Below are 26,169 nucleotides of genomic sequence, written 5' to 3'. Positions count from 1 at the left end.
CTCGCGAGATGCCAAATTACCACCACAATGTCTTATATTTTGAACAATCAAGCTGCCCACGTCCTTACTGAAGGATTTTCCCGTATGATATTCGCGACCGTTGTTATTGATGTTCATTGTCGGAGTGCAGACTTACAGCGTGTCTACAGTGCAGTGTTGCGATCGATTTGAATTGGGCAGGCGAGACATTTTAGTAGAACGTTATCTCAATCCTAACAGTGGGGTGCCGATAGTGAACCTTACATTTATTACACCGACCACCACTTTGTTTCGTTTATACAAGCAGAATTTCTGCTTGCACCAGACAGGCTTAATCAACACTAAAGTGGCCACGGGTGTATTTCCAATCGTTTCTCAAATTTGAGACATATCATACCATCAAGACAAAACAAGAAAAAAAAATTGTAGTTTGAGTATCACATTTGAAGCTGGTGCCAGTGGTGGTTGTGTTTATACACGTAAGATTTAGAGAACGTTTCTGCTATTTACGATGAAGTCTATGCTATAAGCATAAGTGAGGATTGATATTTATAGTAAAACATTGTAGATATATTTGTTTTATTTATTTATTTATTCATTTATTTATTTGTTATACTTCCTTTCTGGCATACATATATTACATATAGAAGACGGAAAAGAGACATACAAATAAAGAAAACGACAAATGTATACTGCAAGAATAAAACTCTTACTACAACGGTTGAACAATTTGTCCATTAAAGTATAATTATATTCAATCACGATTTTTTAACGGTTACAGAAAAGAAAATTGTCAAGCAGCTAACGAGTTGTAGGAATATACAAGTACATGTCCATGTCCATGATGTGACTTCTGGTACGTCACGCCTGTAGTCTCAGATCTATGATTTCCTGCACTACAAATTAATGATGTCAACAAAACGAGAGGAAGGAATAACTGGCAAATGCCAGACTGAACTCTCAGCAGAAGGTGATGCACAGACAAAACACAAAGAAAAAAACCCAGACTTTGTTCCTCAAGTGAAAGGAACTGAACGCGTCATGCATTCTCCAAGTTATGACAGCATTACAACACCTGTGGAAGAAACCATACAGTCATTAGAGAGAGCTCACTTGGTTGGATCCTACCCTATGATGCACTCTCATACACCACAGCCTAGTTCACAAATACTGGGCAATCACTTCCAAAATCTGAAGGTGAGAAATATAGATAGAGACAATAACCAATGAAGAATTTTATAGAATTTTATAGCAGTAAGCATAATATACGGTACAGTGGACACTGACAGCAAAATGCATGTTTTTGTAGGTAACACACTTTTGATCGAGACTATGAAATGTGATCAGGCAAATCATTGTCTTATGTTCTGACAGTTACTAACCATTTATTTACTGATACTAGACTTTCAGCCAATCCCAGTCATTTCTGTTAAACAGAATATTATAGGATTGATCATGATAGGTACATCATATTACATGTATATAAAATGTAAACGTTTCCATGCATGCAAGCCAGAACTCTACGCAAATTGTTCCCCCCTTGCTAATTGCCTACTGTAATCTCTTCCATTAGTTGGTGTTACAAATTACCAATGTTGATGATTGCTTAACAGGATACTGACAAACTTTAAAAGTAAAAGGCAGAAAGCAATGAAATTTCAAAGTTCAATATACAGAAAAGATGCATTTTCCTGAAAAGACTCCAGGGAGAAGGATTGCTAATTTGAATTTTCAAAGATCATCAGCCTAGAACAGTTATCTTTACTTTGATGGAGTCAATTTTACCTGTTGATTGCATGATGGGAATTATAAGCTGCTATTTGAAAGCTTTCAAATTTGATTTATAGATTCCTCAGGATGCCTATATTTTAATTTATTCAAAATGATTATAAAATCTGCAGAGCTAAATTATTGAGATGTTTTTCCCTATTTTGTTTGGACAGGTTCTTCTCTGAAACTGCTTGTGTAGTAGCTCTGAAATATTCTTTGAAGCTTTCTATAGATGGTCTCATTCAAATTTGTTCAAATGGTAATTAAATTTACATATGTAAAATATAGGGGCGATTATAATATTTTAAATTTTGGTCAACTGTAATTGGCAGCGAGGTCACATAAAATGAGAGAGTGCCACAAACTTTAAGTTGTGGGATGCAAGTATATTGATTGATTTTGTCAAATTATCTGGTATGATGTTATACTGATAGTTCCTATGCATTTTTGTTCCTGCTTGATGTCCTAATGTGTTCAAAGAGGAGCGTTTAAGAGTTTGGCTTTTGATGGGCTGAAGTACCCACTTTAGCTGTTTTAAATGAGGCCTCAATCTTTTCATGTGGATGCATATCATTATTAATTTATGTGCATATCTACACGTATCTCCACACTGACTTAAAAGTGCTGGAGAGCTAGATTTTTTGTAATATATTGGTCAATTGTGCATGAACATTGTGTTGAATTTTCAGTATACCTTTGGTCTACTTTCATCTGTCTCTGTATCTAACTCAGTAGAAGCCTGATATTTATTGGATTTCAGAACAAGACATGCATTATCATTTCATGAAATGCATGCACATCTAATTCTTTGTATCTACATCAAATGGGATAAAAAAGGTTGGTTATCATGAAGCCATATGTTGAAATTTGTGTTTGTCAAAATGTCATCAGAACATAATTAGATCGGCTATACTAGCTTTTATTGTTATTGATTTTCAGGTGCCTTTGCACTTTTTCTGTTCTGACTGACAGAAACACATAATTTTTTACATCAGATACAATTGTACTGAGAAAACTATATTAGAATTAGTCTTAGTCAACTACCTTCTGTTAAGTTGCTTCTGTGTAAACTTTTATTGTTGTAGTCAAACTACTGCCATCCGCATTTGAGGCATTCAGGGTCATAGAGAGTAGCATCAGGCTTGTTATCACCTCGCAGTGCAAACAGTGCATCAAACTGTTGTCAGTAAGCTATTTGGCTTGGTGATAATGTAAGCATTCACTACATCTTACATACTAACAAGTAAATCAGTTGATTTGTGGGGGGGGGGGGGGGGGGGGGGTCGCTTGAAGAAATGGGTCCAAAAGAAAAGATTGTATCATTATCATGTCCAAGATTTTTACAAAGTGTTTACCAGTATTCAGTTTTTTTGCCTGGAGTAAGCAAAGTACATTTTTGGGAGCAAAAAACCAATTCTAATGATTAAATTTAATACTTCTTTCACACAGAGGTATAACTGAATGTACATTGACATATATCGTCATTGAAGAAACTTAACTGACATTGACAGTATTTTCATTTCTTTTTGAAGATAAAATTGATCATTTGATTTTTAATTTTATTTACACCATGACAATAATATGGTGGGTGGCCATCATGATAAGGGGAGAACCATTTGGTTTCTGGGGTGAAGGAAATGGGTACGATAGCAGTCATTTTTGTCATTGTGACCCCTTTTTTCTTAAGTCCTGCATAATATCATTTTTCCATATGCCAGAAGCAAAGCAATTTCTTTTTATCAGTAACAGTTTTTTAATATGCAATTCATAATTCTAACTTCATGTCTCTTGTTCAACTCTGTACCCCTCCAGGCCCGTAATTGGCAAAAGCAAACTTTGCACGACAATGTACAAGATGAAGTCGAGTACATTATGGAGTGCAAAGTTTGCTTTAGTCCATTATGGGCCGTGAGGGGGTACATTATTGCTATAACTTTATAGCTTTGGCAATGCCAGTGAATTTGTAGATGTAGAAAACCTATTGGGCTCCAATGCTGGATAAGCAGATACATTATCAGTAAGTGATAATCTTGGGGAATGATGTCACAAATTCAGTGGTATTGATAAAGCTATAACATAATTACAGAAAAAATTGTGTGCAATGAATTTAAATCAAACTGTTGTTTCTGAAATATTGGCGAAAACATAGGATTTGCACTACCATAGGCAGTGCACCTCTAGAAAATATGAGAGAATCTGTGAATGCAAGATACAGGACATATTAGTATTAATTTATGCAAATTATATTAATGAGCATTGTTTTGGTATTGAAATTTAAAGCTAATGTTCTTTATCATTGTGGAATATTCATGTGCTCAGAATCCTGTATTGTATAAGAGAGAATTAGATTTTCTTGATGTTGATTTCATCACATTAGGCCAAAAAAAAAATAGGTTTGTCTCTGCTCATTGACATGTGGCAAAAATGATGCCGTGATGCAATTTTTTTTCAATTTTTTTTTATTTTTGGTGGAATTTGATACATTTTCCCCTTTTTTTTCCATAGAGTCAAATGAAAAACAGGAAAAAAAAAGAGTTGACGTGCACACTTGAAATGATGCGTGTGATGACCAGAAACAAATCAGTTTTTTTTAGCCTTAGCAACAATTTTTATTACTCTCGTCTGTTGGAACAATTTTCTTTTCTCAAGCCATTACTAGATCGAGTAATTTTTTCTCCTTCACCTGCCGACGACTTTATTTTTCCGAAAATCCTCCATCGTCAGAAATCAAATGGTCCTGCTCTAATTATAGTCTGACTATGTTTAAGCAAGAGGGTTTTGTGTGTTAAGGATTGATAGTTCTTATTCCACAAGAGAAAACAACTTATGGATTATAATTTCAGGGCAAAGAATGTTGATTGTTTATCCAGTGTTCACATTTTAGTCTAGCCTCATTGAAAAGGAATAGGTGTACACATAAGTGTGCATAACTGAATCAAATTTTTGTGATATCATTACAGAAAGCAGTTTCAATCGTAGACACACCGTACAAATGGTAGGACCAATCATTATCCATGGATCTGTGAGCGGTATGGCAGTTGGTGATCACAGTACTCTTCATGTAGGTAACAGCTCAGTTTCAGAACAAACCTCATCACCACAACTTGAGGAACATGATGATGAAGGTTAGTGTAGTTTTTGCATTTTCTAAAAATAATTTGCCATAAGGCATTGTTTCAAGTTGGTTTTTGCCCATGAAAAGCATCCTCCTATACAAAGATACAAGCATTTTTACATGTAAGTACCATGTCTTCAGCATTTTAACACAACTTACATAGTGGTATATTTTTTGATGTAAATGTAGAACAATAATAATATTGCACCCTGAGTGTACACATAGAAGCTGTGAAATTGTAACCGCAAACAAAAATACTGAAAAAGTCTCAAAGCACTTTGGCTTTAAATTTTAGCTTGGTATGGTGTGAATATGTTGTTTCAATAGATATTATTTCTTGAAATAGAAAAGACAAGTAACATCAGTGTATAGTATGCAAGTGTTGCCACTACATGCAACAAATGTACACATTGACATACACATTTTTAGAATGTAAAACATTCAGTTTCACAAATACTTTTATTTGTCCTATCCCACAGGTCTTGTGTTTAGGTTTGAAGGAAGTCCACTTACCAGCCACTATGGTAAGTATTCTTCATGCAATCAAGTATTTATTTCTTTTGTGTATTTATTCATAAATTGATTATAACTGTGCAAGTGCTGAGTGTCTGTTCTTTGTTTCTTTCTCAAATACAAAATTTGTCAGGAAATACTCATACAGAGTCCAATAACTTTAAGAAAACTTAACCTGTGTATCACCAAAGTATTTGTAGATTATTTATAACAGGTTGAAATATGATCTTGTTGAAGTAAAAAAAATATGTTAAACAAAAAACAGTAAAAAACAAAACCTCAGGAATTACCAGTCTGAGTGCTTGAATTTTATTATGGATACCCCAGATATAATTTATGTAGCTTTGTTCATATAGTAATATCTTCAGTTTTCTAAGTTGGTTTTTGCTTCATCTCTAGTGACTGATGTTGTCCATCATGCAAACATCATTCAGCAATATTGCTCCTTCTCAGATGCTGCTCATTGTGCTTTTACATAAAGTTTATAGATCTCAATGGAGAATGTCATTCAAAATTTCCTGAAAATGTTGCAAAATTATGTTATATTGTAGTTTTTAGCTCACATTTGGTATACCAATGTGAGGATATCATATAAGCTGAAGTCGGCGGCGTCTGTATGTATGTGTACGTATGTATGTACATAAGTACGTATGTATGTATGTATGTGTATACGCTATTGTATGTCTGTCAACATCAAAAACTCGCGAAGCACTGCACTTTTTAGCTTGGTATTTGGTGTGTGGATGCATCCTGGGCTATAGATGGGAATTTGTTCAAATGAAGTTTGCATCGCCAAAATTATGCAAATGAGCTTAACTGTGAAAATGGTCAAGAATTAATAACTCAAAAACCGCTGTTTTGATTGCTTTGAAAATTTTGTGCAAGTACCTTAGGTGAACCTTATAACAGTTTTATGAATACTGTGAAGATATCTTGAATTTTGTATTTTTGCTGAATTTTTTGGTTATTTTTCTGACTTTATATTAAAAATTCTTCTTCTCTGAAACCACCGGCCCAATTGCTCTCAAATTTGGGTTGGATGTTTGCAAGGGTGTTACCCTTCTAAATTGTTGAAATTATGACAAAATTGGAAAAATTACTGATTTGGGGCAATTTTTGTCATTTTTGGTCAAAAAATCTTAAAAAATATTTTCTTTTTAAAGCCTCGGGACAGACAGCTTTTATATTTGGTATGCAGATGTCCAGGGATGACAATAATTAGATGTGTGGAAATTGTCCTGAAATATACAAATTTGTATTTTTTAAGACAATTTTGTCATTTTTGATCAGGAAAACTTGTTCTCAAAATTACTTGTCTGATAGCTTTGTGATTTGGTATAAAAGTACTGAGGGATATCATTAGATAAATTTGCTGCTCAAAGTGTTGGGAAACCCCAAATTTGTATATTTAAGGTAATTTTCTCAGTTTGTGACCTTAAATGATCTACATGTACACCAACCCAGGATATGTTGTGAGACAGTTTTGAAGGCTGTGAACATAATTTTGTCATATTTGGTATCAATTTGTAGTAAAATTTGATCCAGAAAATAAAACTGAGGTCAATTTTTTCATTGGGGACCAAGTTTTGCAACTTTTGAATGTAAGACACACAAGAACTGATAAGAAATTTGGATCCAGGATAATTCCAGATGTTGTAATCACCATCTACAGTGGAAGGCATTTCACTATATGTCACTAGCTTAAGTGCTGTTTACATTCGAATGATAGAACTCATAGCATTAATCAAAAAATGCTCAAGGTTGTAAATACATTTCCTGCCATCTGGCCATTGTAAACATGGTCAATACCAAGGGGTGGAACATATGATATTCAGGAGGGGGTAGGGTCTAAAAGATTGATGAGGTAGCATTACTTTTTTACCAGATCGTTTTTTTCCCACTCTTTTTTTTTCCCCCCACTCTCCCTCCTTTTCTTTTTGTCAAGCCTTCTCTAGCTGATTTTTTTTATTGACATTTGCTTAATATGTATTTAGGATCTGCTTGTCCCATTGCTATAGAAGTTGGTATGCATGTTCCTAAAGATGACCTCCAGTACCTAAGATACAGACCTTATTTGCTTTTGTCATTTCTTGTTTTTCTGGTTTAAAATTTTTCTTGGATCGACCAATTCAAACCGAATGTGAGCACATAGATTTATTTAAGATTTTACTATTTGTAGTAAAACCCCCTCATTTTGACCCTTGATGTATTTGCAACAATTACACTCAATACAGGATGTGCTTGATTTCATCCAACAGTTCACACAGATTCACCATCAAAAGTAGGAGTTCCAGAGTCCCAACAACCAGTCACTTCCAAGGAGAGAACAGTAAGAAGTATCCAGGAGTTAGAAGCTGGGCCTGGTATCACTAGATCATCAAAGACTGCCCCCTCTTCAGCTTCAGCAGAAGATGGCATACCATCATGCATTTCAAAAGTTTGTAGACGACATCTTGAAGAAGTGTACAGCATACGGTTTGAGAAATACACCGCAGTGACATTGTACCAGAAACATGAGTTAGAGATGAATGTTTATGTTCCACTGAGATTTAGAGATGTAAACAAAGCCATACACAAACAGGTAGACATCCCCCAAGATCAGTTAGATCTCAGTACAGATCAGAGAATTGTCATTTATGGTGGGTCTGGTCAGGGTAAAACAACTTTCTGTCAGCATATTGTGTACATCTGGAGTAAAGAGTTTAACAAGCAGACAGAAACAGAAAGTAAGTGTAATAAGTTGAGTAAATTTGACCTTGTGTTCTATTTAGAGGGTAAACGAATTGGTAGTGGGATGTCAATTATAGATGCTGTGTTTGATCAGTTGCTTCCAAGGGCTGAAATCATTGGCATTGGAAGAGTAGAGTTAGAGCATTGGATCCAGGAAAATCAGGAGAAGGTTTGTTTCATATTTGATGCTTTAGATGAGGTGCCAAGCACAGACCATGCCCTCAGTAAGTTCATTAACCTTGAGTACCTTGTCAAAACACATGCCATATTCACAGCCCAAAATCTTCCTGTCATAAAATGTCGGAAATATTATGGAGTGTGTAACTTTGTTGGAGACGATGTGAGTGAGTACATTAGATTATTCTTCCAAAAAGATCAAGGCAAAGCTAAAGGGCTACAAGAGCAGCTGCAGTCAAACTGCAATTTGCGTTGCATTATGTCCAATCCCCTATTTTGTCTTCTTATGTGTGTTCATTGGAAATATAATGAAGACAAGTTCAAGCCTGCCACTGAAACTGAACTTTTCAAGGATATCTTTGATTTATCCTTAACAAAATACAGTAAAACTCACAGTATCTCTAAAACACAACTCAAACAGAGATGTTTTGTCAACTATTCCCTTGCATGGAAAGGTACAAGAGAAGGCAAGCTGACTTTCACGGAGAAGGAAATTACATGTGAGCTAGAGGAAGAGGGAATTGAGGACAATGTTACTGTTGGGGATGTAGTTGGTCTTGGGTTTTTGGTGACAATTGTTGGACATTCCAAAGAAGGCCTTATTTATTCCTTCACTCATAGCATGTTTCGGCAACTGTTGGCCGCCATGTATGTCAAGGAAGTCAACAAGAATGGTACATATGATGAGTGTTGGTCCCGCGGGAAATCACACGAAAGCCGACAAAGCATGGAAAATGTCTGTGTTTTCCTTGCAGGTTTGCTGGGAGATCTAGCAGCTCCATTCTTTGATGCATTTGGTCGGCAATACAAAGCACTGATGGAGAATGAAAATGCCCCAATAGAATGTGCCTACAGGTGCATCCTGCTAGTGTGTAGATGTCTGGCACAGAGTAAATCTCCTCACAACTACACACATTCTATCGTTAGTAGTCTGTCTGAACAAAAGCGAGTGTTTTTGAATGTCTTCCGGCAGGACCTAGCCGACCACACTTTGGTGGCGCTGTCCTACATGCTTGAATCCGATCATTGTAGAAAGAATAAATGCCATGGAGTTATTCAGTCCCTACTGCTTTCAAACTTTGAAGACGTTGGGGACTTTGTCCTGAAAAGATTTTGTAAAGCCCTGAAGAACTGCAAATGGCTGGAGGAACTTGATCTCTGCTTGACCTCACTGTCTTCCGGTAGTTGTCGCCAGATAATAGAAGCTGTAGCTCTGAATAGAAGTGTGAAGAATTTGAGTATCGAGGTCTATCTTGACAGCATGGAAGAGGAAGCTATATTGGCCATTCCTAGGGTACTACATATTAAAAAACTTGAAGCTCTGAGATTATTTGCAGTTTTTGTGAAGCAGTGCCCCCTAAGCTGCAAAGTTGCTCGGCAGAGCAAAGCTGCAGGTGATCATGGGCAGGAAATCTGTCGAAAGAGGCAGGCAGTTGGAAACTTTGTAAAAGCCTTTGCAGAAGCTCTGAAGCAAAACAGAACATTGAAGTCTCTTATCTTGACAGATTGTTTCTTCAATGATTGTCCTAACTCTGATGAACTGAAATTAGCCATTTTGAACCATCCTGAGCTGGTTTCCCTGTCTGTGTCAGGTCTCTTCAACGGATCAGGTCAAATCAGTGCGGATGGAATGAAAATACTCTCTGATATTGTCAGATCTCGCAAACTATCCAAGTTTACCTTGTCCTTGACAACTTTATCACCAAGTGCAGCTGAGTATTCTCAGTCCAACAGCCAAGTTGAAACACTTCTGGATGCCCTCTCTGACAGTTCGTCATTGCAGAAACTCAAGTTCACATTCACCTGCTTGTCAGTTGCTCATCAGTTGCTCATTGTTGATTTTATCAAGTGTAGCCAACTGAATTCTGTAAAATTAATCTGGAAGACGTTCTATCCCAGCTTCCTGAAAAGGTTAGGTGAGGCATTTGCTGAATATCCAGCCCCTGACTCGAAAAAAAGAGTCTTCTTGAAGCTGAAAGGGGAGTTCAGGTCAGGTGCAACAAGAACTCTGTTGAAAGGGATCAAAGATAATCCACAAATTGAAAGAGTAATTCTCCATGGGAATCCATTCCAAGTTGAGTTCATTTCTGAGTTTGTTGATGAAATTGAAACTTGGACTGATAGGAGGGAAAGTCTCTGTCTCATGTTAGAAGGAGAAATTGTGAAGACACCACCTTATGGAAGACCCTTGGAAGAATCTGAATTGTATGAAAATGATGAGACAACGGAACAGGTCACTGAAAGGTTGCAATCATTTGAGCCCAGTTGTAGGAATGTAACAATAGAATCCCAATGTACTGCATCCCAGCCACAACTCATAATAATGGATAATGATTGTACTTGGGATACGTCTTCAGATATCTGGAGGACATAGCCCTGACCAATCAACTTTGGATAGTTATTTGAACAGCACACTGATATACCAGGCACTGGGATTGGCAAGGGCAGGCTTTGCACAAATGTTTACCAATTGAAAGCCTACATTCGTGACCCATGACTGCAGCACCAACGGTTTGCTTGTAAATAATTAAAAATCTGGTGGCACGGTTTGTGTTTTTGGGGGAGCTCAACAGTGGATCACTGCCTAACAAAACAAACAGCTCATAGTCATGCATTCTTTACATTTTCACCTGTCCCATTCATTTTTATTTGAAATTTATGTTTGCCCAAAGGGTTCCATACTTTCAAGTGCAATTTTTTGCAACATATTTTTAGTGTCGTAGTCTTAGCTGAAATTTTTTTCAAGGGACACCTTTGTATTTACTCTTTCTGTAAACAACTGTGGCATATACTATAGCGACCAGTACCCGGAGAGTAAACATTGATCATAAATGGGCCTTTAACATTTTTGAAAGCCACCATTATAGCTTGTGTGTATTCTGTTTCAAAGTCAAACTTTTATAGCATTGCTGGTTTGGTTGGGAGGGAAAACTTTCAGAAATGTGTTAGGTCATTAAATCCTTTTAAAGGTTAAACGCACATTTCTTTTATTATTAATAAATCCATCACACTCCAGTATCCCAAGTGGATTGTTATTGTGTACTCCATTTTTACTAATATCAGGATTATTTTTTCATGAAATGGGTACAGTGTTAACATTTTGTAAATTCAAATTGTCCATAATACAGTTTACTGTTATAAGGCGTATATATTTAAGCAATAAAGCACACCGAGCGACAGTATACCACCAGATTTTGACCAGTTCACGACATATATGCACGAGCAATAGCGAGTGCATATATGTCGTGAACTGGTCAAAATCTTGTGGTATACCGTCGCTTGGTATGCTTTATTGCTATTATATCATAACAGTATATTGAAATTCTGGCGTGGAACGTCAAAAACGGATTTTTGCTCAAGCTGAGAGCTTGCGATTATGCCAGCCGTGGTATATCGCCAATATACCACAGTTCTTTTCGCGTCTCGACCAATCAGATCGCTGTATTTACGGCATCAATATACTGGTATGATATAATTTCTTATATTGCCATATGTCATGGTTTCTGTATGTAAAAACTTAATCCATATCCAAGCAACTCCAATGTAAGGATTATATGTAGATAAACGGTAATATATATCTCTCTCTATATATATGTATATGTGTGTGTGTAAATAGTCATTACATTTCACACTCATACACGTGTGTGTGTGTGTGTGTGTGTGTGTGTGTGAAATGACTATTTTTTACTAATAATTAGTAAAAAAAATTTTCTGATTTCATTCTTAATGATTAGGAAAAGATGTACTTTGAATATTTTTATAAATCAAAAAGTTCTATTCTGTAAAATGTAAAACTTTGAGATGAACTTATCATGGGTAAATTTCAGTGTGTGATTTCATTATATATATCTTTGTATTTACTTGTAAATCAGGTTTAAAAAAGAAATGGAAAAATAACAACTCATTGATAATATTTTCTTATGCTGTCTTTTGCACAATTTAAGACCACCGTGTACATACTTCAAACTGCTAATTCAGCAAGTCAGAACTGTGAACGACTGATAGAATTCAACTCCTTTTTTACCAAAATTAATTTTGTTTAAATGTTTGTTATTGACATTGACATCTTTAAAACTATGACAACGAACAATGGTATTAAAAAGTACAATCTTGGTGTTTCAAAACCAACTATCCATATACAAAGTACTAAAGGGCATTTGAAAAATGATATCAAAATCAAAATGTACCTATGAAAGATAATTTGAACTGCAAGGTCATGATGATTAAAATTGACTAGGTAATTGTGAATTGTCATCTTTTGGGAGAAAATATATCATCATGCCCCAATTGAATTTGAGAGGCTGTTTCAACCATAACTGATATTTGTTTGAAGTTTGCTATCTACAGTGACATCTTTCAAACTATGCAAGAAAACAACAATAGTATTAAAAAGTTTAGTCTTGATGTTTGAAAACCAACTATCCATGTACAGGGTACTAATGGGCATTTGGAAAATGATATTTAAATCAAAATGTACAGGGAAAAATCATTTAACTACAAATGCATTATAAATTTGACTGGGTAATTGTGAATTCTTATTATTCTGGAAAAAAAAATATTATCATGCCCCATTCAGGTTGAGAGGCTGAGTCAGCCATTACTGTAACTGGTTTTGTTATGCATAATTGCTACAACTGACACGGGTATATTTATCACACCAAATTAGGTAATTACCATAGCTGAGCAGGTTTGCTGTATGCCCTGGCATTTATCTAAATGAACAGTAGTCGGTTTTATTGTCTGAAGACTGATAAAGAATCTACCAAACTGATGTAATACCTATACTGGAACAAACCATTTTCGACCAGTACCCCTCCATGGGTGAGTTTTGAAAGGGGCAATAAAATATTGAAGAGTGTAAAACACACTTTGTTTTAGTTATAATTCAAATACCAAAGTACAGACAGGACACAAAATGACTACAACATATCATGTTTGACTATGTACAATATTTTATTGCCCCTTTTAAAACTTTCCCGTATAGGCATGTCAGTTTACACAGTGGAGGAGCTGCCACCGGGGTTTGGTGGCCACCTTGTAAGTCTTCAGGCAATAAAACACACTCTTGTTCAAGTAAACACCACAGTATATAGCAAACTGCTCAGCTAAGTTGCTGGGTAATTACCTAATTTTGTGTGCCAAATATATCAGCTGTAAATACTTATGCAAATAGGCATTCAAGTTTAGCTAGAGCACCCAGTGAGAAATTATGGTTGCTTCAAGCAATAAGGAGTTTTTTGACTGATAATTGTAATGCAGGCGCAATATGATCATGTTTTTTATATATTGTCCAAGATGAGAGTTTATCAACTCATAGGTAACATAGATAAACTGCAGATTGCAAAGAAGCAAGTGTAACATTTTCCTAACCCCCACCTCTCATTTTTGCACGCACAATATTGTACTTCCAAAGATGTTACTTTTTCATGTAAGAATGATTTCTATTTTTCTACTGGAACAAGCAATATCATAACTTATAATAGTGTTGCTTTATGCTGCTGTAGGCATACATTTAGTTCATGTAATGCCTTTGCTGCATTTTATACAGAGCGTAAAGTTAGAATGATTTGTTTTACTGAGTTCAGAAAGTCCAACATTTTGTGCTGTATTTAAAATAAAGCAAGTAACTAAATGTGGTGAATAGCTTAAAGCATGTAACTTGATTGTTTGTCTTCAATTTTAATGCTGCATGTGGCAAGTTTCGTAAAATTTTTAGTGTTTTCAATTTGCATTTGACATCCATAAGTCAGAGTAGGTTGTTATGGTGTATAATTAGATTTTACCATTACAGGCAAATAAATTGAATGCACTTGTAGTGTATCTTTGCCAACTGCCTGACACAAAGGATATATGAAACTCTGATCTCTGGGAAATGTATGGTTTGACTCATTTGTTTGTAATGGAATTTATGTATTGCATGCATTGCCCTTACCTTGTTGTATCATAGCCATCATGATGCAATTGCTTAAATTTTATGTATTTTCATCTGTTAATTAGGGATTAATACATTTTTATTTTTGTGTGTGTAGTCTTGGTTGCCCAGACTGCAGCTGGGAGCTATCATCTGGCCGATGGCAGCCCCTAAGTGCAGTCTGGGTAACCAAGACTATTGTGTATGTGCATTATGCAAGTTACTCGTTCCATGTGACCATTATTTAGATTTCTGTTATATCCATATAGGCTTCTGTTTTAAACAAATAAAGAGGACACTGAACATCACTGGCATAAGTTTTGTGGATCGATCCAGTCTTGTGTTTTGTATTCAAGCTTTTGAGAACCTTCAGGGTGATTTATCTTTGTTTTGTCATACATCCTTCTACACCATATATTAAAATTTTTTGGAAAAATTTTTCGATATAAAGACAACTTGAATTCGCATGCTTGCTTTTTGGAATCACATGGCAAAAAGAAGAAAAAAGAAAGAATTGTGAGTATTTGTACTTGGTGGTGCAGGGCAAATGCAGCCCATTTAAGTACATGTAGTCATTCAACTGCAGTGTGATGCGTTCCATCCTGAATATGTCAGTGCTTTTACATAATTATGTATTCTACAAATCACTCGTATGTGTAGTTTACTATTATTCTGTGTGTAAACAAATGCTTTATTGTCGTAATTTTTTATTCTGCTGTCTACAATGTTAAATCTTTGACAAGTTTCAATCAAAGAAACCCTAAGAGAAGTGTGTAAAGAAAAGCTTGGTGCAAAATAAAGCAGTTCGAAAAGAAATTATAATTTTCTTCTGAGAAAGTTGGAGAAATTGGTAGCACTAGTGATGTCTTTTGCTTGCTTGTCAGTTTGAATCTTTTCTTCCAGAACACAAATGTAGGGTGGCAGTGCAAAGTACTTCGTAACCCCTCAGAGGCCAGACTGTCAATAGTGGCAACAAATACTTCCAGCAAAATTTGGAACTTCAATACTGGAAGAAAGACTGGTTTTATAGGTATAACAGTTGCACCTGTATTGCCATTCTGAGAAAGAGAGTTCGAGAGATCTGATATATGTGCAAAAAGGGAGGCAAACTTACTAATTGACAGGCCATGCAAAGGGTTAATGAATTAAATCTGAAGATTTTTTTGGGGGGTCACATCTTACAATTGATAAATGGGGGAGTCAAATTTTAGAAATTAATTTGGAGAAGGTCACTTTTTTGCATTTCATTTGTTGCTTAAGTTCTACCATTAACGTTATTAACATGATTCATTAAAGCTAAAGCTGTTTTTGGCTATTTTTTCAGAACTTTTGTTTTGTGGTTTTCCTACACTTTCTGCATTGAATCCATAAACTGTAATTTAATGCCAAGTATTTAACATATCAACACAACCTATATGAGTATAATCTACATTGTTATTGTTGAACATTGTATTCAAGTCCGGACTAGAATTAATTTGTTAACAATGAACAATGATCACTACACACATACAAGTCGTTTGACAAAAAGAATACTCAAAATAAACAGTGATCACTATACACACATACAAGCTTTGTTGACAAAAAGAATACTCAAAATTTCAGCATGGCAAACCGATTAGGGTCAGACACGATAGTTGACATACAGAACAGAATACTGAAAAACTTGCCACAAGTTACAGCTTCTGTCCCTTCAATCCAATCATGGTCCATTCCGCACAAAGTGTCCAAGTGTATGATTTTCTTTCCGTCTTAATGCGTCTTGAATGGGGGATTTGACTTTAAGGAAACCCTTATTTAGGGGGGTCAAATTGTACAATCAATGATTTGGTCGGGGGTGAGGGGGAGTCAAATTTTACAAAGGTTTGTATGGAGTTATGACAGAAAAATTTGATTTCAGAAAATCGCCGAAATGTTGATTCACTATACATTGTAGTCTATGAGGAAACTATGAATAATTTTTTTATTACAAAAGTAGCTAAATCTGTGTATTTATTGACTCTTGATAATTGATATTAATGTACCTGATAAAACTAGCGTGGCTAATGGTGGATGTGTGGGTGCGGAATGTGATTTTTGAGTTTCACCGAAATGTTTATACACCATACACTGTGGTCTGTGAGGAAATTATGAATAAATTTTTTACAATACAAAACTAGCTAAATGCGTGTTTTTACAAATGTTTGACAATAGATATAAATGTCTGTGATGAGAATATTATGTTTGAAAGAGCAGATGTGAAAAACATATGATATTCGAATTTCACCCGTGATTACTTGTAAAGTTTAAGAGGGACTTTGAAACTTCAAAGGTCAAATGAGAAATTATATGTTAATTAAGATATTATTGGTATGTACTTTGACATCTGGGGAGGGTCGCCGTTATTTTGTGTGTGAAAATTGTGGAGAACCACTCTTTTTCATGCAAACACTTTTGAAGGGCCCAATTTTTAACCCCAGGGCTATAGGGTGCAAAGGGTTAATGAATCAAATCTGATGATTTTTTTATTTTTTTTTTTTTTTGGGGGGGGGGAGTCACATGTTCAATTGATGAATGGGGGAGTCAAATTTTGTAAATTCATTTGGAGGGGGGTCGCCTTTTTGCATCTCATTGTCGCTTAAAGTTCCACGACCCCCCCACCCCCCCCCCCCCCCCCCCCAAAAAAAAAAAATAAATAAAATAATCAACAAACGAATGCTCCGTAACTGAAAGCATGGCATCAATTTTGACATATATGTCAAACCTTTTTCACTTCAAAGCGTTCAGAGGTATGTTTATATAATGGTTTGCTGGCTATTTTCTGGAAACAACAAAAAGGATTGTTTGTTATTCATCATATGTTTTATGCCATAGTTCCGCCCTGGAGTTCCGCAGCCCACAACTTTCCTCGGGGACTCCCACCCTACTCATCGGGGAATATGGGCTACGGAAATGCAGCAACCATGGCTATGACCTATTTACATGTAAGTAATCTTCATTGCAACAGTTCAGTACAATATTTTTGTATAGATATGTTCTGTATATGATTATATGTAAAAGTGCTATATGCAATATGCGCTGGCCGACCATGGCTACCAAGAGCACTCACATCACAGGCACATGACTGCTGCGCGACTGGTGAGTGGCACGACGAATGCATTCACAAGGGTTAAAGTTACATACAAAAAAGGTTTATCAAGGTGATTCTGTTGGATAATGATAGTTTGTTGCGAGTACTGTACTATCTTGACTTTTGTTATGATTTTCATGAATGAACCATCCTAATTAACATTAGAATAGTAATTATACGGAGTCGGGGGTCAAGGGTTACAGTATTTTTATTTTTATGTGGGTAACATTATTCTACACATGAAAAAAAACAAGCGACACATGGCCGCTATACGAGATTCACAAGGTTACAAATACATCTAAAATGTTTAACATTGTGATTCACTTAGATGTGGAAAGATTGTTGTTAGCGGAGTGAGTCGTGTTGTAATGTCTTGACATTTGGTTGTGATTCCATCAATAAACCGACAATAGTTACAATACTTTCTTTCTTTTTCATCCGTGGTAATTTATACCCCGAGCCCATCGCCGACTTACTTAGAACGAAAAAGCATTGTAAATATCAAATACTGTATCACATAAACAATTTTATATTTTCTTTCCAAGCATTCTAAGGATAATCATGATAGGATGCAAGTGTCGCAGTGCAGTTTATAAACGAGTACATTTGTGTGTGCGCCCTCATCTGAATCAGTTACATGCATCGCTTGTTTTTGATGATTTATTATTTTCTCAGGAATCTCAGGAAAGTTATCAAGACCGTCAAAAATGAAGATGAAACAAGGAATGAGAGTAATGATATTGATGTAGGTAAGTAACTAACAAATTTAAAGTGAGAATGAGACCATTAATATATTCCACTGCTATAACTGTGACAATACTTGGCAATGTTAACATTGTGTTTTGTTTGTTTATCAATCTCTGCATGGTTAGAGGTAGTAAAGGGAAAGCACTCCGCACATTGTTCATATTTGGGTTGTTTGCGTTTTGTGTATGATATTGTGTATAATGTAGGTGTACAGCTGTATATCATGTTTGGGTGTTTTATGTAAAATGTTGCTAAGCCAAACATGATATACACTTATATTATACACAATATCACAGGGCTCGAAATAATACCTGTCTGCCTGTCCCGGACAAGTGAAATTTGGCCTGGGACAAGTAGTTTTGAAAAGTACTTGTCCAAGTGGACAGGTAGGTTTTTTCAGCCTGCAACCAGTATTTCAACCTATTGACTACAGCAAATATTCATAAGTTTAAATTTATATACCTTTTATATACCTTTTACAATTTTGAAAATCATTATTAGCTGTCAGAAAAAAGTAAAAAGAAGTTCGATAATATCTAATCACTGTTTACAGGAGGCAGCCATATTGATTTATCTAAGGTCACGTCTTAAATACCGGTATCTTGGATTGGGAGATTCTCAGAGCTATCTCGACACCGAGGGCGCTGTTACGCACAGTTTGCATATGATACAGGCATGAGTTTGTTGAATTGAATTGAAACTAGTATAGTTTCTTAGAATAAATTATGCCATTTTGGACAGGTACTTTCTCACTGGGACAGGTACTTTTTATTTTGACTTGTCCAGTGGACAGGTGGTTGAAAAGAAGTATTTCGAGCCCTGTATCATACACAAAATGCAAACAACCAAAATATGAACGATGTGTGGAGTTGCTTTCCCTTAATTAACTATCAAAATCGTGTGGTGTACCGTGTCTGGGTGTGCTTTAATGCTATTTGGGCAATAAAGGACACCCAGCGATGGTATACCAAGAGATTTTGACCAGTTCAGGACATATATGCATGAGCAATATTAGTGTGTGCATACATAAGATATAAAGGGAACTGGTCAAAATCAATTGGTATACCGTTACTGGGTGTTATTTATTGCTATTATATCATAACAGTATATTGACATTGAGATAAAATCAAAAGCAACTAGAAAGCATTTGCAAGCAAAAGCGAAGTTCCAGAGACCAGAGCAGCGGAAGAAAAGAGAGTGTGTGACGAAGATTGGTGCAGAATGAAAGAGTGCTTGGGATTTTAATATGCAAGCACGTACCTATAGTGAGGGCTGATACAACAACAGAATACAACTAAAAGCAAGGCAGTCCAGGGAATTACAGTACACAGATTACAAATGCCTACATGTACGGTAAAAACGCAACAGATACATACGGGGGCGACAACGCACGGAAATGTATATCAGACGAGGGGAGACATCGGACCTAGGCCGTTGAACTTGAAAACCGAGGCCACATGGCTACCCACTCATCTCCGGACAATCAACAAATATACCGTTACAGTTGGTAAAACTGCTCAGATCAAAGAAACTATTAAAAGATGTAAAACAATGAGACATCGAAGTTCCCGTGACAGCATCGCTAGGAAAATACTACGTTTTTTTCAGTACGTTTATCAGGGTTCTCTGACCCTGCTCACCCCCGGTACCAAAATAGAAGTGTCCCACTCTGATGTCATATCCGCCATTGTTTACAGTATTTTAATTCACGCACGCAATCTGGGTTTTCAATCTCTTCACATGCATTTTCATTTGATTTAAAGCAATTATTACGCTTCATCTGTTAAGAATTTTTACCACTGACTAAAACAATTTTCATTGCTATGTCGCTGTTTTCACAAGATACTGACCGTTTGATCTTGGAAAGTTGAGTTGCTTTTACATGCTGCCAACGCATGCCGGTGCGCATAAAGATGCGGGATTGCTGGATTGCCAAAATAGCTTAATTTGAGCTATTTAGCAGCCAATGAGCTAAGATAATTTATAGCTGTAGCACGCGATATTTAGAAGCTATTTAGTGATAATACTTTTTAGCCATTGGCCGATATATTTAGCAGCTCTCAGGTCAGTTACTCATTTTAATTTCATTTCCAACACAAAACCCGATAGTAATTTCTAGGTTCTACAAAGGTCATCCACTGGTTAGCTGAGTAGCGAGTCTTGAATGAACCGTGCCGTGGGGAATGTCGTCACACCTTCGAAATATAAACTATGTTATCGTCTGTTGACAAATAAACGACACTCATCATAAAAATTTTCAAAACGCTTCAGAGATCTGTATGTCTTGTATGATTTTCATAAAAATTCAATTCTATATGATGTGCACAAAATCTTTGGGACGCTAGACTTGCAGTTTTATGAAGAACAGTGACAGCTGTTGTATTTCTTACGATATCTTTCCATTGGAAGTTCAATTTGCATTTTTTACCTGTCCTATTTACAGCCAATTTCTATTTATTACAAAAAATTATCCAAATGACTATTGCTATTTCACATTTTTCGAGGTCACATATTATTTTCTAGGTAGAAAGAAACCTCCATGGTTCTACAAAGTTTCGGATACATTCTTTATATTTAAAACTACCATGAACGATTGAAATAAAAAATGACTAAATACAAAAATATTTGAAAATAATTATTTGCGCTCGGATCAGTTACACATTTACTTTTATTACAACCACAAAACTTTATAGTACTTTCTGGGTTCTACACAAGTCATCCACTGGTTAGCTGCTAGCTAGCTAATAGCTAGCAAAGAACGGCTATTAACGGCTAAAAACTGATAATAGCTAGAATAGCTGAATAGCTGGGCCTTCTATGGAATGCTCATGGTTAGCTGGTAGCTAGCTAATAGCTAGCTAAGAACGGCTCTTAGCAGCTAAAAACGGATAATAGCCTGAAAAGCTTAATAGCTGGGCCTTCTAGGGACTCCTCACTGGTTAGCTGGTAGCTAGCTGTGAACATTTTGCCGCTGAACCTCATAGCGTCGCGGGTAACAATGATAGCGTCGGGTAAGATCGAAAGCGTCGCGGGCTTGAACGATAGCGTCGCGGTCCGCGACGCTGTTTTGGGCTGGCGAGAACCCTGTTAAAGCCTCGTATATGTATACAAATATCTTCGGCAAAACTTATAATAAAGATATAAAACCCGTCTTCAAAATGCGATCGCTCTCCGAAACGTCACAATATCTAAGCTCTCGGACGATGACGCACGGTCGCTATGCTTGAATCATCGCAAAGCAAAAATTTAACATGTCCGCCAAGACCAGTCTAAACCATATGGAAAGCGTATGACGTAACAGTATAGCCACAGTATTTACCTGTCCTATTTACAGCCAATTTCTATTTATTACAAAAAATTATCCAAATGACTACTGCTATTTCACATTTTTCGAGGTCACATATTATTTCTAAGTAGAAAGAGACCTCCATGGTTCTACAAAAATTCGGATACATTCTTTATATTTAAAACTGCCATGAACGATTGAAATAAAACATGACTAAATACAAAAATATTTGTAAATAATTATTTGCGCTCGGATCAGTTACACATTTTACTTTTATTACAACCACAAAACTTTATAGTACTTTCTGGGTTCTACACAAGTCATCCACTGGTTAGCTGCTAGCTAGCTAATAGCTAGCTAAGAACGGCTATTAACGGCTAAAAACTGATAATAGCTAGAATAGCTGAATAGCTGGGCCTTCTATGGAATGCTCACTGGTTAGCTGGTAGCTAGCTAATAGCTAGCTAAGAACGGCTCTTAGCAGCTAAAAACGGATAATAGCCTGAAAAGCTTAATAGCTGGGCCTTCTAGGGACTCCTCACTGGTTAGCTGGTAGCTAGCTGTGAACATTTTGCCGCTGAACCTCATAGCGTCGCGGGTAACAATGATAGCGTCGGGTGAGATCGAAAGCGTCGCGGGCTTGAACGATAGCATCGCGGGCGGCCGCGACGCTGTTTTGGGTTGGGGAGAACCCTGTTAAAGCCTCATATATGTATACAAATATCTTCGGCAAACTTATAATAAAGTTATAAAACCCATCTTCAAAATGCGATCGCTCTCCGAAACGTCACAATATCTAAGCTCTTGAAAGATGACGCACGGTCGCTATGCTTGAATCATCGCAAAGCAAAAATTCAACATGTCCGCCAAGACCAGTCTAAACCATATGGAAGGCGTATGACGTAACAGTATAGCCACGTACGGCGAGTATTTAGAGAAAAATAAAAATTAAAAAGCAACAAAAAACAAAGCGAAAGAAAGCTAGAATTATTAATAGCTGAACGCAATATGATATTTGTGCAATGCAAAATAAAAATAAATAAATAAACAAACAAGAAATGCCCGTGAAACCCGTCCGAGCTGAGCGATGACGTCATAAGCGTGTCGCAATGCATTCTGGGTAATGAAGGTAAAATTTGTGTATAGCATGTTCTATGGTAGTAATACCGGAAATGGAAAAAGAAAGAAAGAAAGAAGGAAAGTGAGCAAAAACTAACTGTTCCAGAGCTGGTCTCTGGAACTAATAAGATCGCTCTATCTGTTCAATCAATACACTGGTGTAATATAATTCACATTATATCATACCAGTATATTGATGGTGCAAATGCAGCGATCTGATTGGTCGAGACACGAAAAGAACAAGGTATATTGGCGCATATACCATAGCTTGCATATGCACAAGCTCTCAGCTTGAGCAAAACTCCATTTATGACGTTCCACACCAGAATTTCAATATACTGTTATGATAGAATAGCAATAAATCACACCAAGCGATGGTATACCACTCGATTTGACCAGTTCACTTCATATATGCACTCGTTATCGTTCATGCCTATATGTCATGAAATGGTCAAAATCTCGTGGTATACCATCGCTGGGTGTGCTTTATTGCTTAAATAACATATATAGTTCACCTACATCAGAGAATAATGATGCCAGCAGTCAGAAGTAGAGAGTGTCTGTACTAGGTTAAGGGTATAGGATCTCTTAAGACTAATGTTATTTTTGAGTAAATGACACAGAGTGATATTTCACGAAAAATTTGCTAATGTTACCTACTGCAGTTATGACCGATATTTGTCACCTCATTTGTTCATGTTAAGATACAATGATAGTATTGACTTACACATTGATTACGTTGATGAAACCTTGAACATTCTTTTCCAGGGCATGTATGCATCGTGTGATTGATGTATGTGACTGAAAACCTCAATAAGAACCAATATTTGTTGACTTTAATAGAAACTCAACAAAAAACAAAGTTCCTCCAGAGGCTACAGTCATACTTTTATCAGCAGTGAAGTTGAAGAAAAAAAAAAAAAAATTATGCAAATAGCTGTATCCAATCAAAAGTTATGAATTTTTAAAGCAATAAAAAATGCCATTTTTTCGCGGACAATTTTCGGCAAATTTTAAAATTATTTCAATGAATGCCGATTCCTTCAAGTTTGGCAACCCATAATTTTTTATTTACTTCACATGGAATCATTAAACTATGTGTCTTGTGCACAGATTTACCCAATATTACAGAAAAATCAAGATTTGACTGATGCACAGTCTTGGATTTTGAAGCTGTGAGTGTTGAAAATTGAAAATATTTTGTCTGACTTAGTCAAAATTGCGGCGGCACCGTACCATTGAAAAATGGATGGATTTTTATGTTTTTATGAATTTTGAATTCACATAACTTAAAAACTAGAGCTCACAATACAATGAAATTTTGTCACAATATTTTTAATAACACTCAATTCTAACAAATCAATTTAAACTGCCAATTGTCTTTTAATGCAGTTCATTTTCAGCCATGAATTGTAAGAAATAGCTGTCCCTAACTTCAGCCTCAGGCAGGCTGTCAATGGTGTGTCAGTGTGACTGCCTTCCGCCGCCATCTTGAGTCACACTGTACTGAGGTCTATGAATGAACACGATTTTGTTTTTTATGATTCGTACTTGTGCTCGTGGACAGATTTTCGTCATATTTCACAGAAATGTTGGAATGATGTTTAAAAAGAGCATGCTACAAGTTTTATGGCAAAAATATGTATCTAAATGGGAAAAATCTACACCGAATTTACCGTACTCACTTTACCTCGTGTTTGCTGGCTAAAATTCCCAGAATATAACAAAAACTCCAAAATAACAAAAACTCACCACTACATGTAATGGGATGGTCTGCCACTTCCTGGCCAGTTTCACAGTTCTATGACAGCGTGCACAGGGCCCGAAAGCAGTTCCGTAGCGAAATAGGTATTGACTGATTCGGAAGTGCGTGCCATGAGCGGCGACCGCTCGAGCGCTGTGGCCGGTCAGTACAAAGTGGCATTTTTGGAGAGGAAAACACTATTTTTTTATCGTTTTTTCTTCAGTTTTTTAATGAAACCTGCCTCATACATCGATTTTAATTGGAAATATCCATTTTTTCAGTAACTGAGCTACTTATTTTCAGAAAAAATGGCGTTAAAATTTCACGAAAATCAAATTTCACTTTCAGTGTGCGTGAGTTGCGTATAATGTCGCAACATTTTAGCTTAACTTTGGCCACCCTACTTGGAGGATTACCTGTTATATTACTAATACTGTATGATCATACACATAACATAACTCATTAACTGTACTTTAACTATTTTCTAGTTCACATTCTTTCTGATATTGTACTGTTCCATGACTGTTTTACTATATGGAAATTTTACAGAATAATTAATTCAAAAGAAAAATATTGAGAGGATATAAGAGGACATGGGGTATTCCCTTCAACAGAAAGTGCAATTTAATATGCATTTTTAGGGCCTGTTGTGTAGCATGATAAGTGCATGGGCATTCATAGCCCTGCGTACAGGTCTGTGTGCACGGCGTTATACGGCCTCCACCACAGCCCTGCAACGGTCTATGGAGATAACTGGCGAGATTCAAAATGGTGATCTCTATGGGTAAACAACTTTTCGAGTACGTTATGTTCAGAAAACGAGCGGTTTTGGACGTTAGAGGAGAAGTTAATCGCATCATTTCTGGAGGCCGTATAACGCCGGGAACACACAGACCTGTACGCGGCAGGGCTAGGGCATTCAGAATCAGAAAGTACAGGGGCCAGGGGTGTAGATGTAGTACCGTTACTGTTGAAAGCGAAAATATGAACTTTCTTTTCGCACTCTAATGTGTAGACATAAAGAAATATGATTATAATAGCATACTGATAATAACTTCATCACATCTAGATTCTTGACATATAACATCTAGTAATATCCTGGAGGTTGAGATAATACACACTTTCAGGGCTCGAAATTAACTTTTTCCCTGGTAGTCCCAGTGGGTTACCATTTTCTGAAGTTGGTAGCCCAGTGACAAGTTCTGGTAGCCCATGCATGAATGAAGAGTTTGTTTGTAAAGGATATTTTATTTATATCTATACAATGAAAGATTTATTTTTCATGATTCTATCCAGGAAGTGAATTTTCATGGTATATACCATGTGTGGTGGACAACAGTGATGCCTCAAAGTTTTACGACCTATTCACAAATACGCAGAGTTTAAATGCAAATTTTTATGTTCACCATGACAACGACTTTTCACGTGTAAACACAACATGGCTAAAATGGATTGGCTATCATGGGATGATCTCGTACACTTCGGAAAGCGTAATTTATGGATGGCCCGACAGCTTTTTCTTTGCAGTTTGAATAATTGTGTGTTCATTTGTGATTGATATATTGTGATTAAACAACTATGAAAATGAATTTCCATTGGCCATCATTTCCCGAGCCTGTACATCAGTTCTTACAATGATATTTTATTGAACATTTGTCATAATAAATTCGACTGCACTGTCGCCTTTTAATTTGCATAACAAAGTCATAGTCTGGCCTTTCTGTGTCCAGCTGGGTTGACTGTATGAGCGTCGGTCATCTCGCCCATTAAGTAATTTCATGTCCAAGGCTTTGATAGTCCGTGTGGGCTACCATTTCATGGGTTTTGGTAGCCCAAGGAAAAAGTTGGTAGTCTGCGGACGCGGGACTACCGCTAATTTCGAGCCCTTACTTTTCTTTTGTAGCCTTCAGTGTAATACTATACGTACTCTCTCGATGTATCATGACCACGGAAAGAAAAGAAGTACCCATTC

The 26,169-nt window shown here is 36.4% G+C and overlaps 1 protein-coding gene across 1 annotated transcript; it reads left to right on the top strand.

Annotated features, from left to right (window-relative positions):
- Positions 1 to 760: 760 nt before the first annotated feature.
- LOC139119974 (NLR family CARD domain-containing protein 3-like) lies at positions 761 to 11,308 on the top strand. The gene is made up of 4 exons (XM_070683944.1): positions 761 to 1,176; positions 4,710 to 4,874; positions 5,344 to 5,388; positions 7,636 to 11,308. The coding sequence occupies exons 2-4, from the start codon at positions 4,742 to 4,744 to the stop codon at positions 10,656 to 10,658; spliced, it is 3,201 nt and encodes a 1,066-aa protein (XP_070540045.1). The 5' UTR covers positions 761 to 1,176; positions 4,710 to 4,741; the 3' UTR covers positions 10,659 to 11,308.
- Positions 11,309 to 26,169: the final 14,861 nt, after the last annotated feature.

This window comes from Ptychodera flava, chromosome 20 (assembly GCF_041260155.1).
Source record: "Ptychodera flava strain L36383 chromosome 20, AS_Pfla_20210202, whole genome shotgun sequence".
Classification (NCBI taxonomy): Eukaryota; Metazoa; Hemichordata; class Enteropneusta; family Ptychoderidae; genus Ptychodera; species Ptychodera flava.
This window is presented reverse-complemented; position numbering and strand designations above follow the sequence as displayed.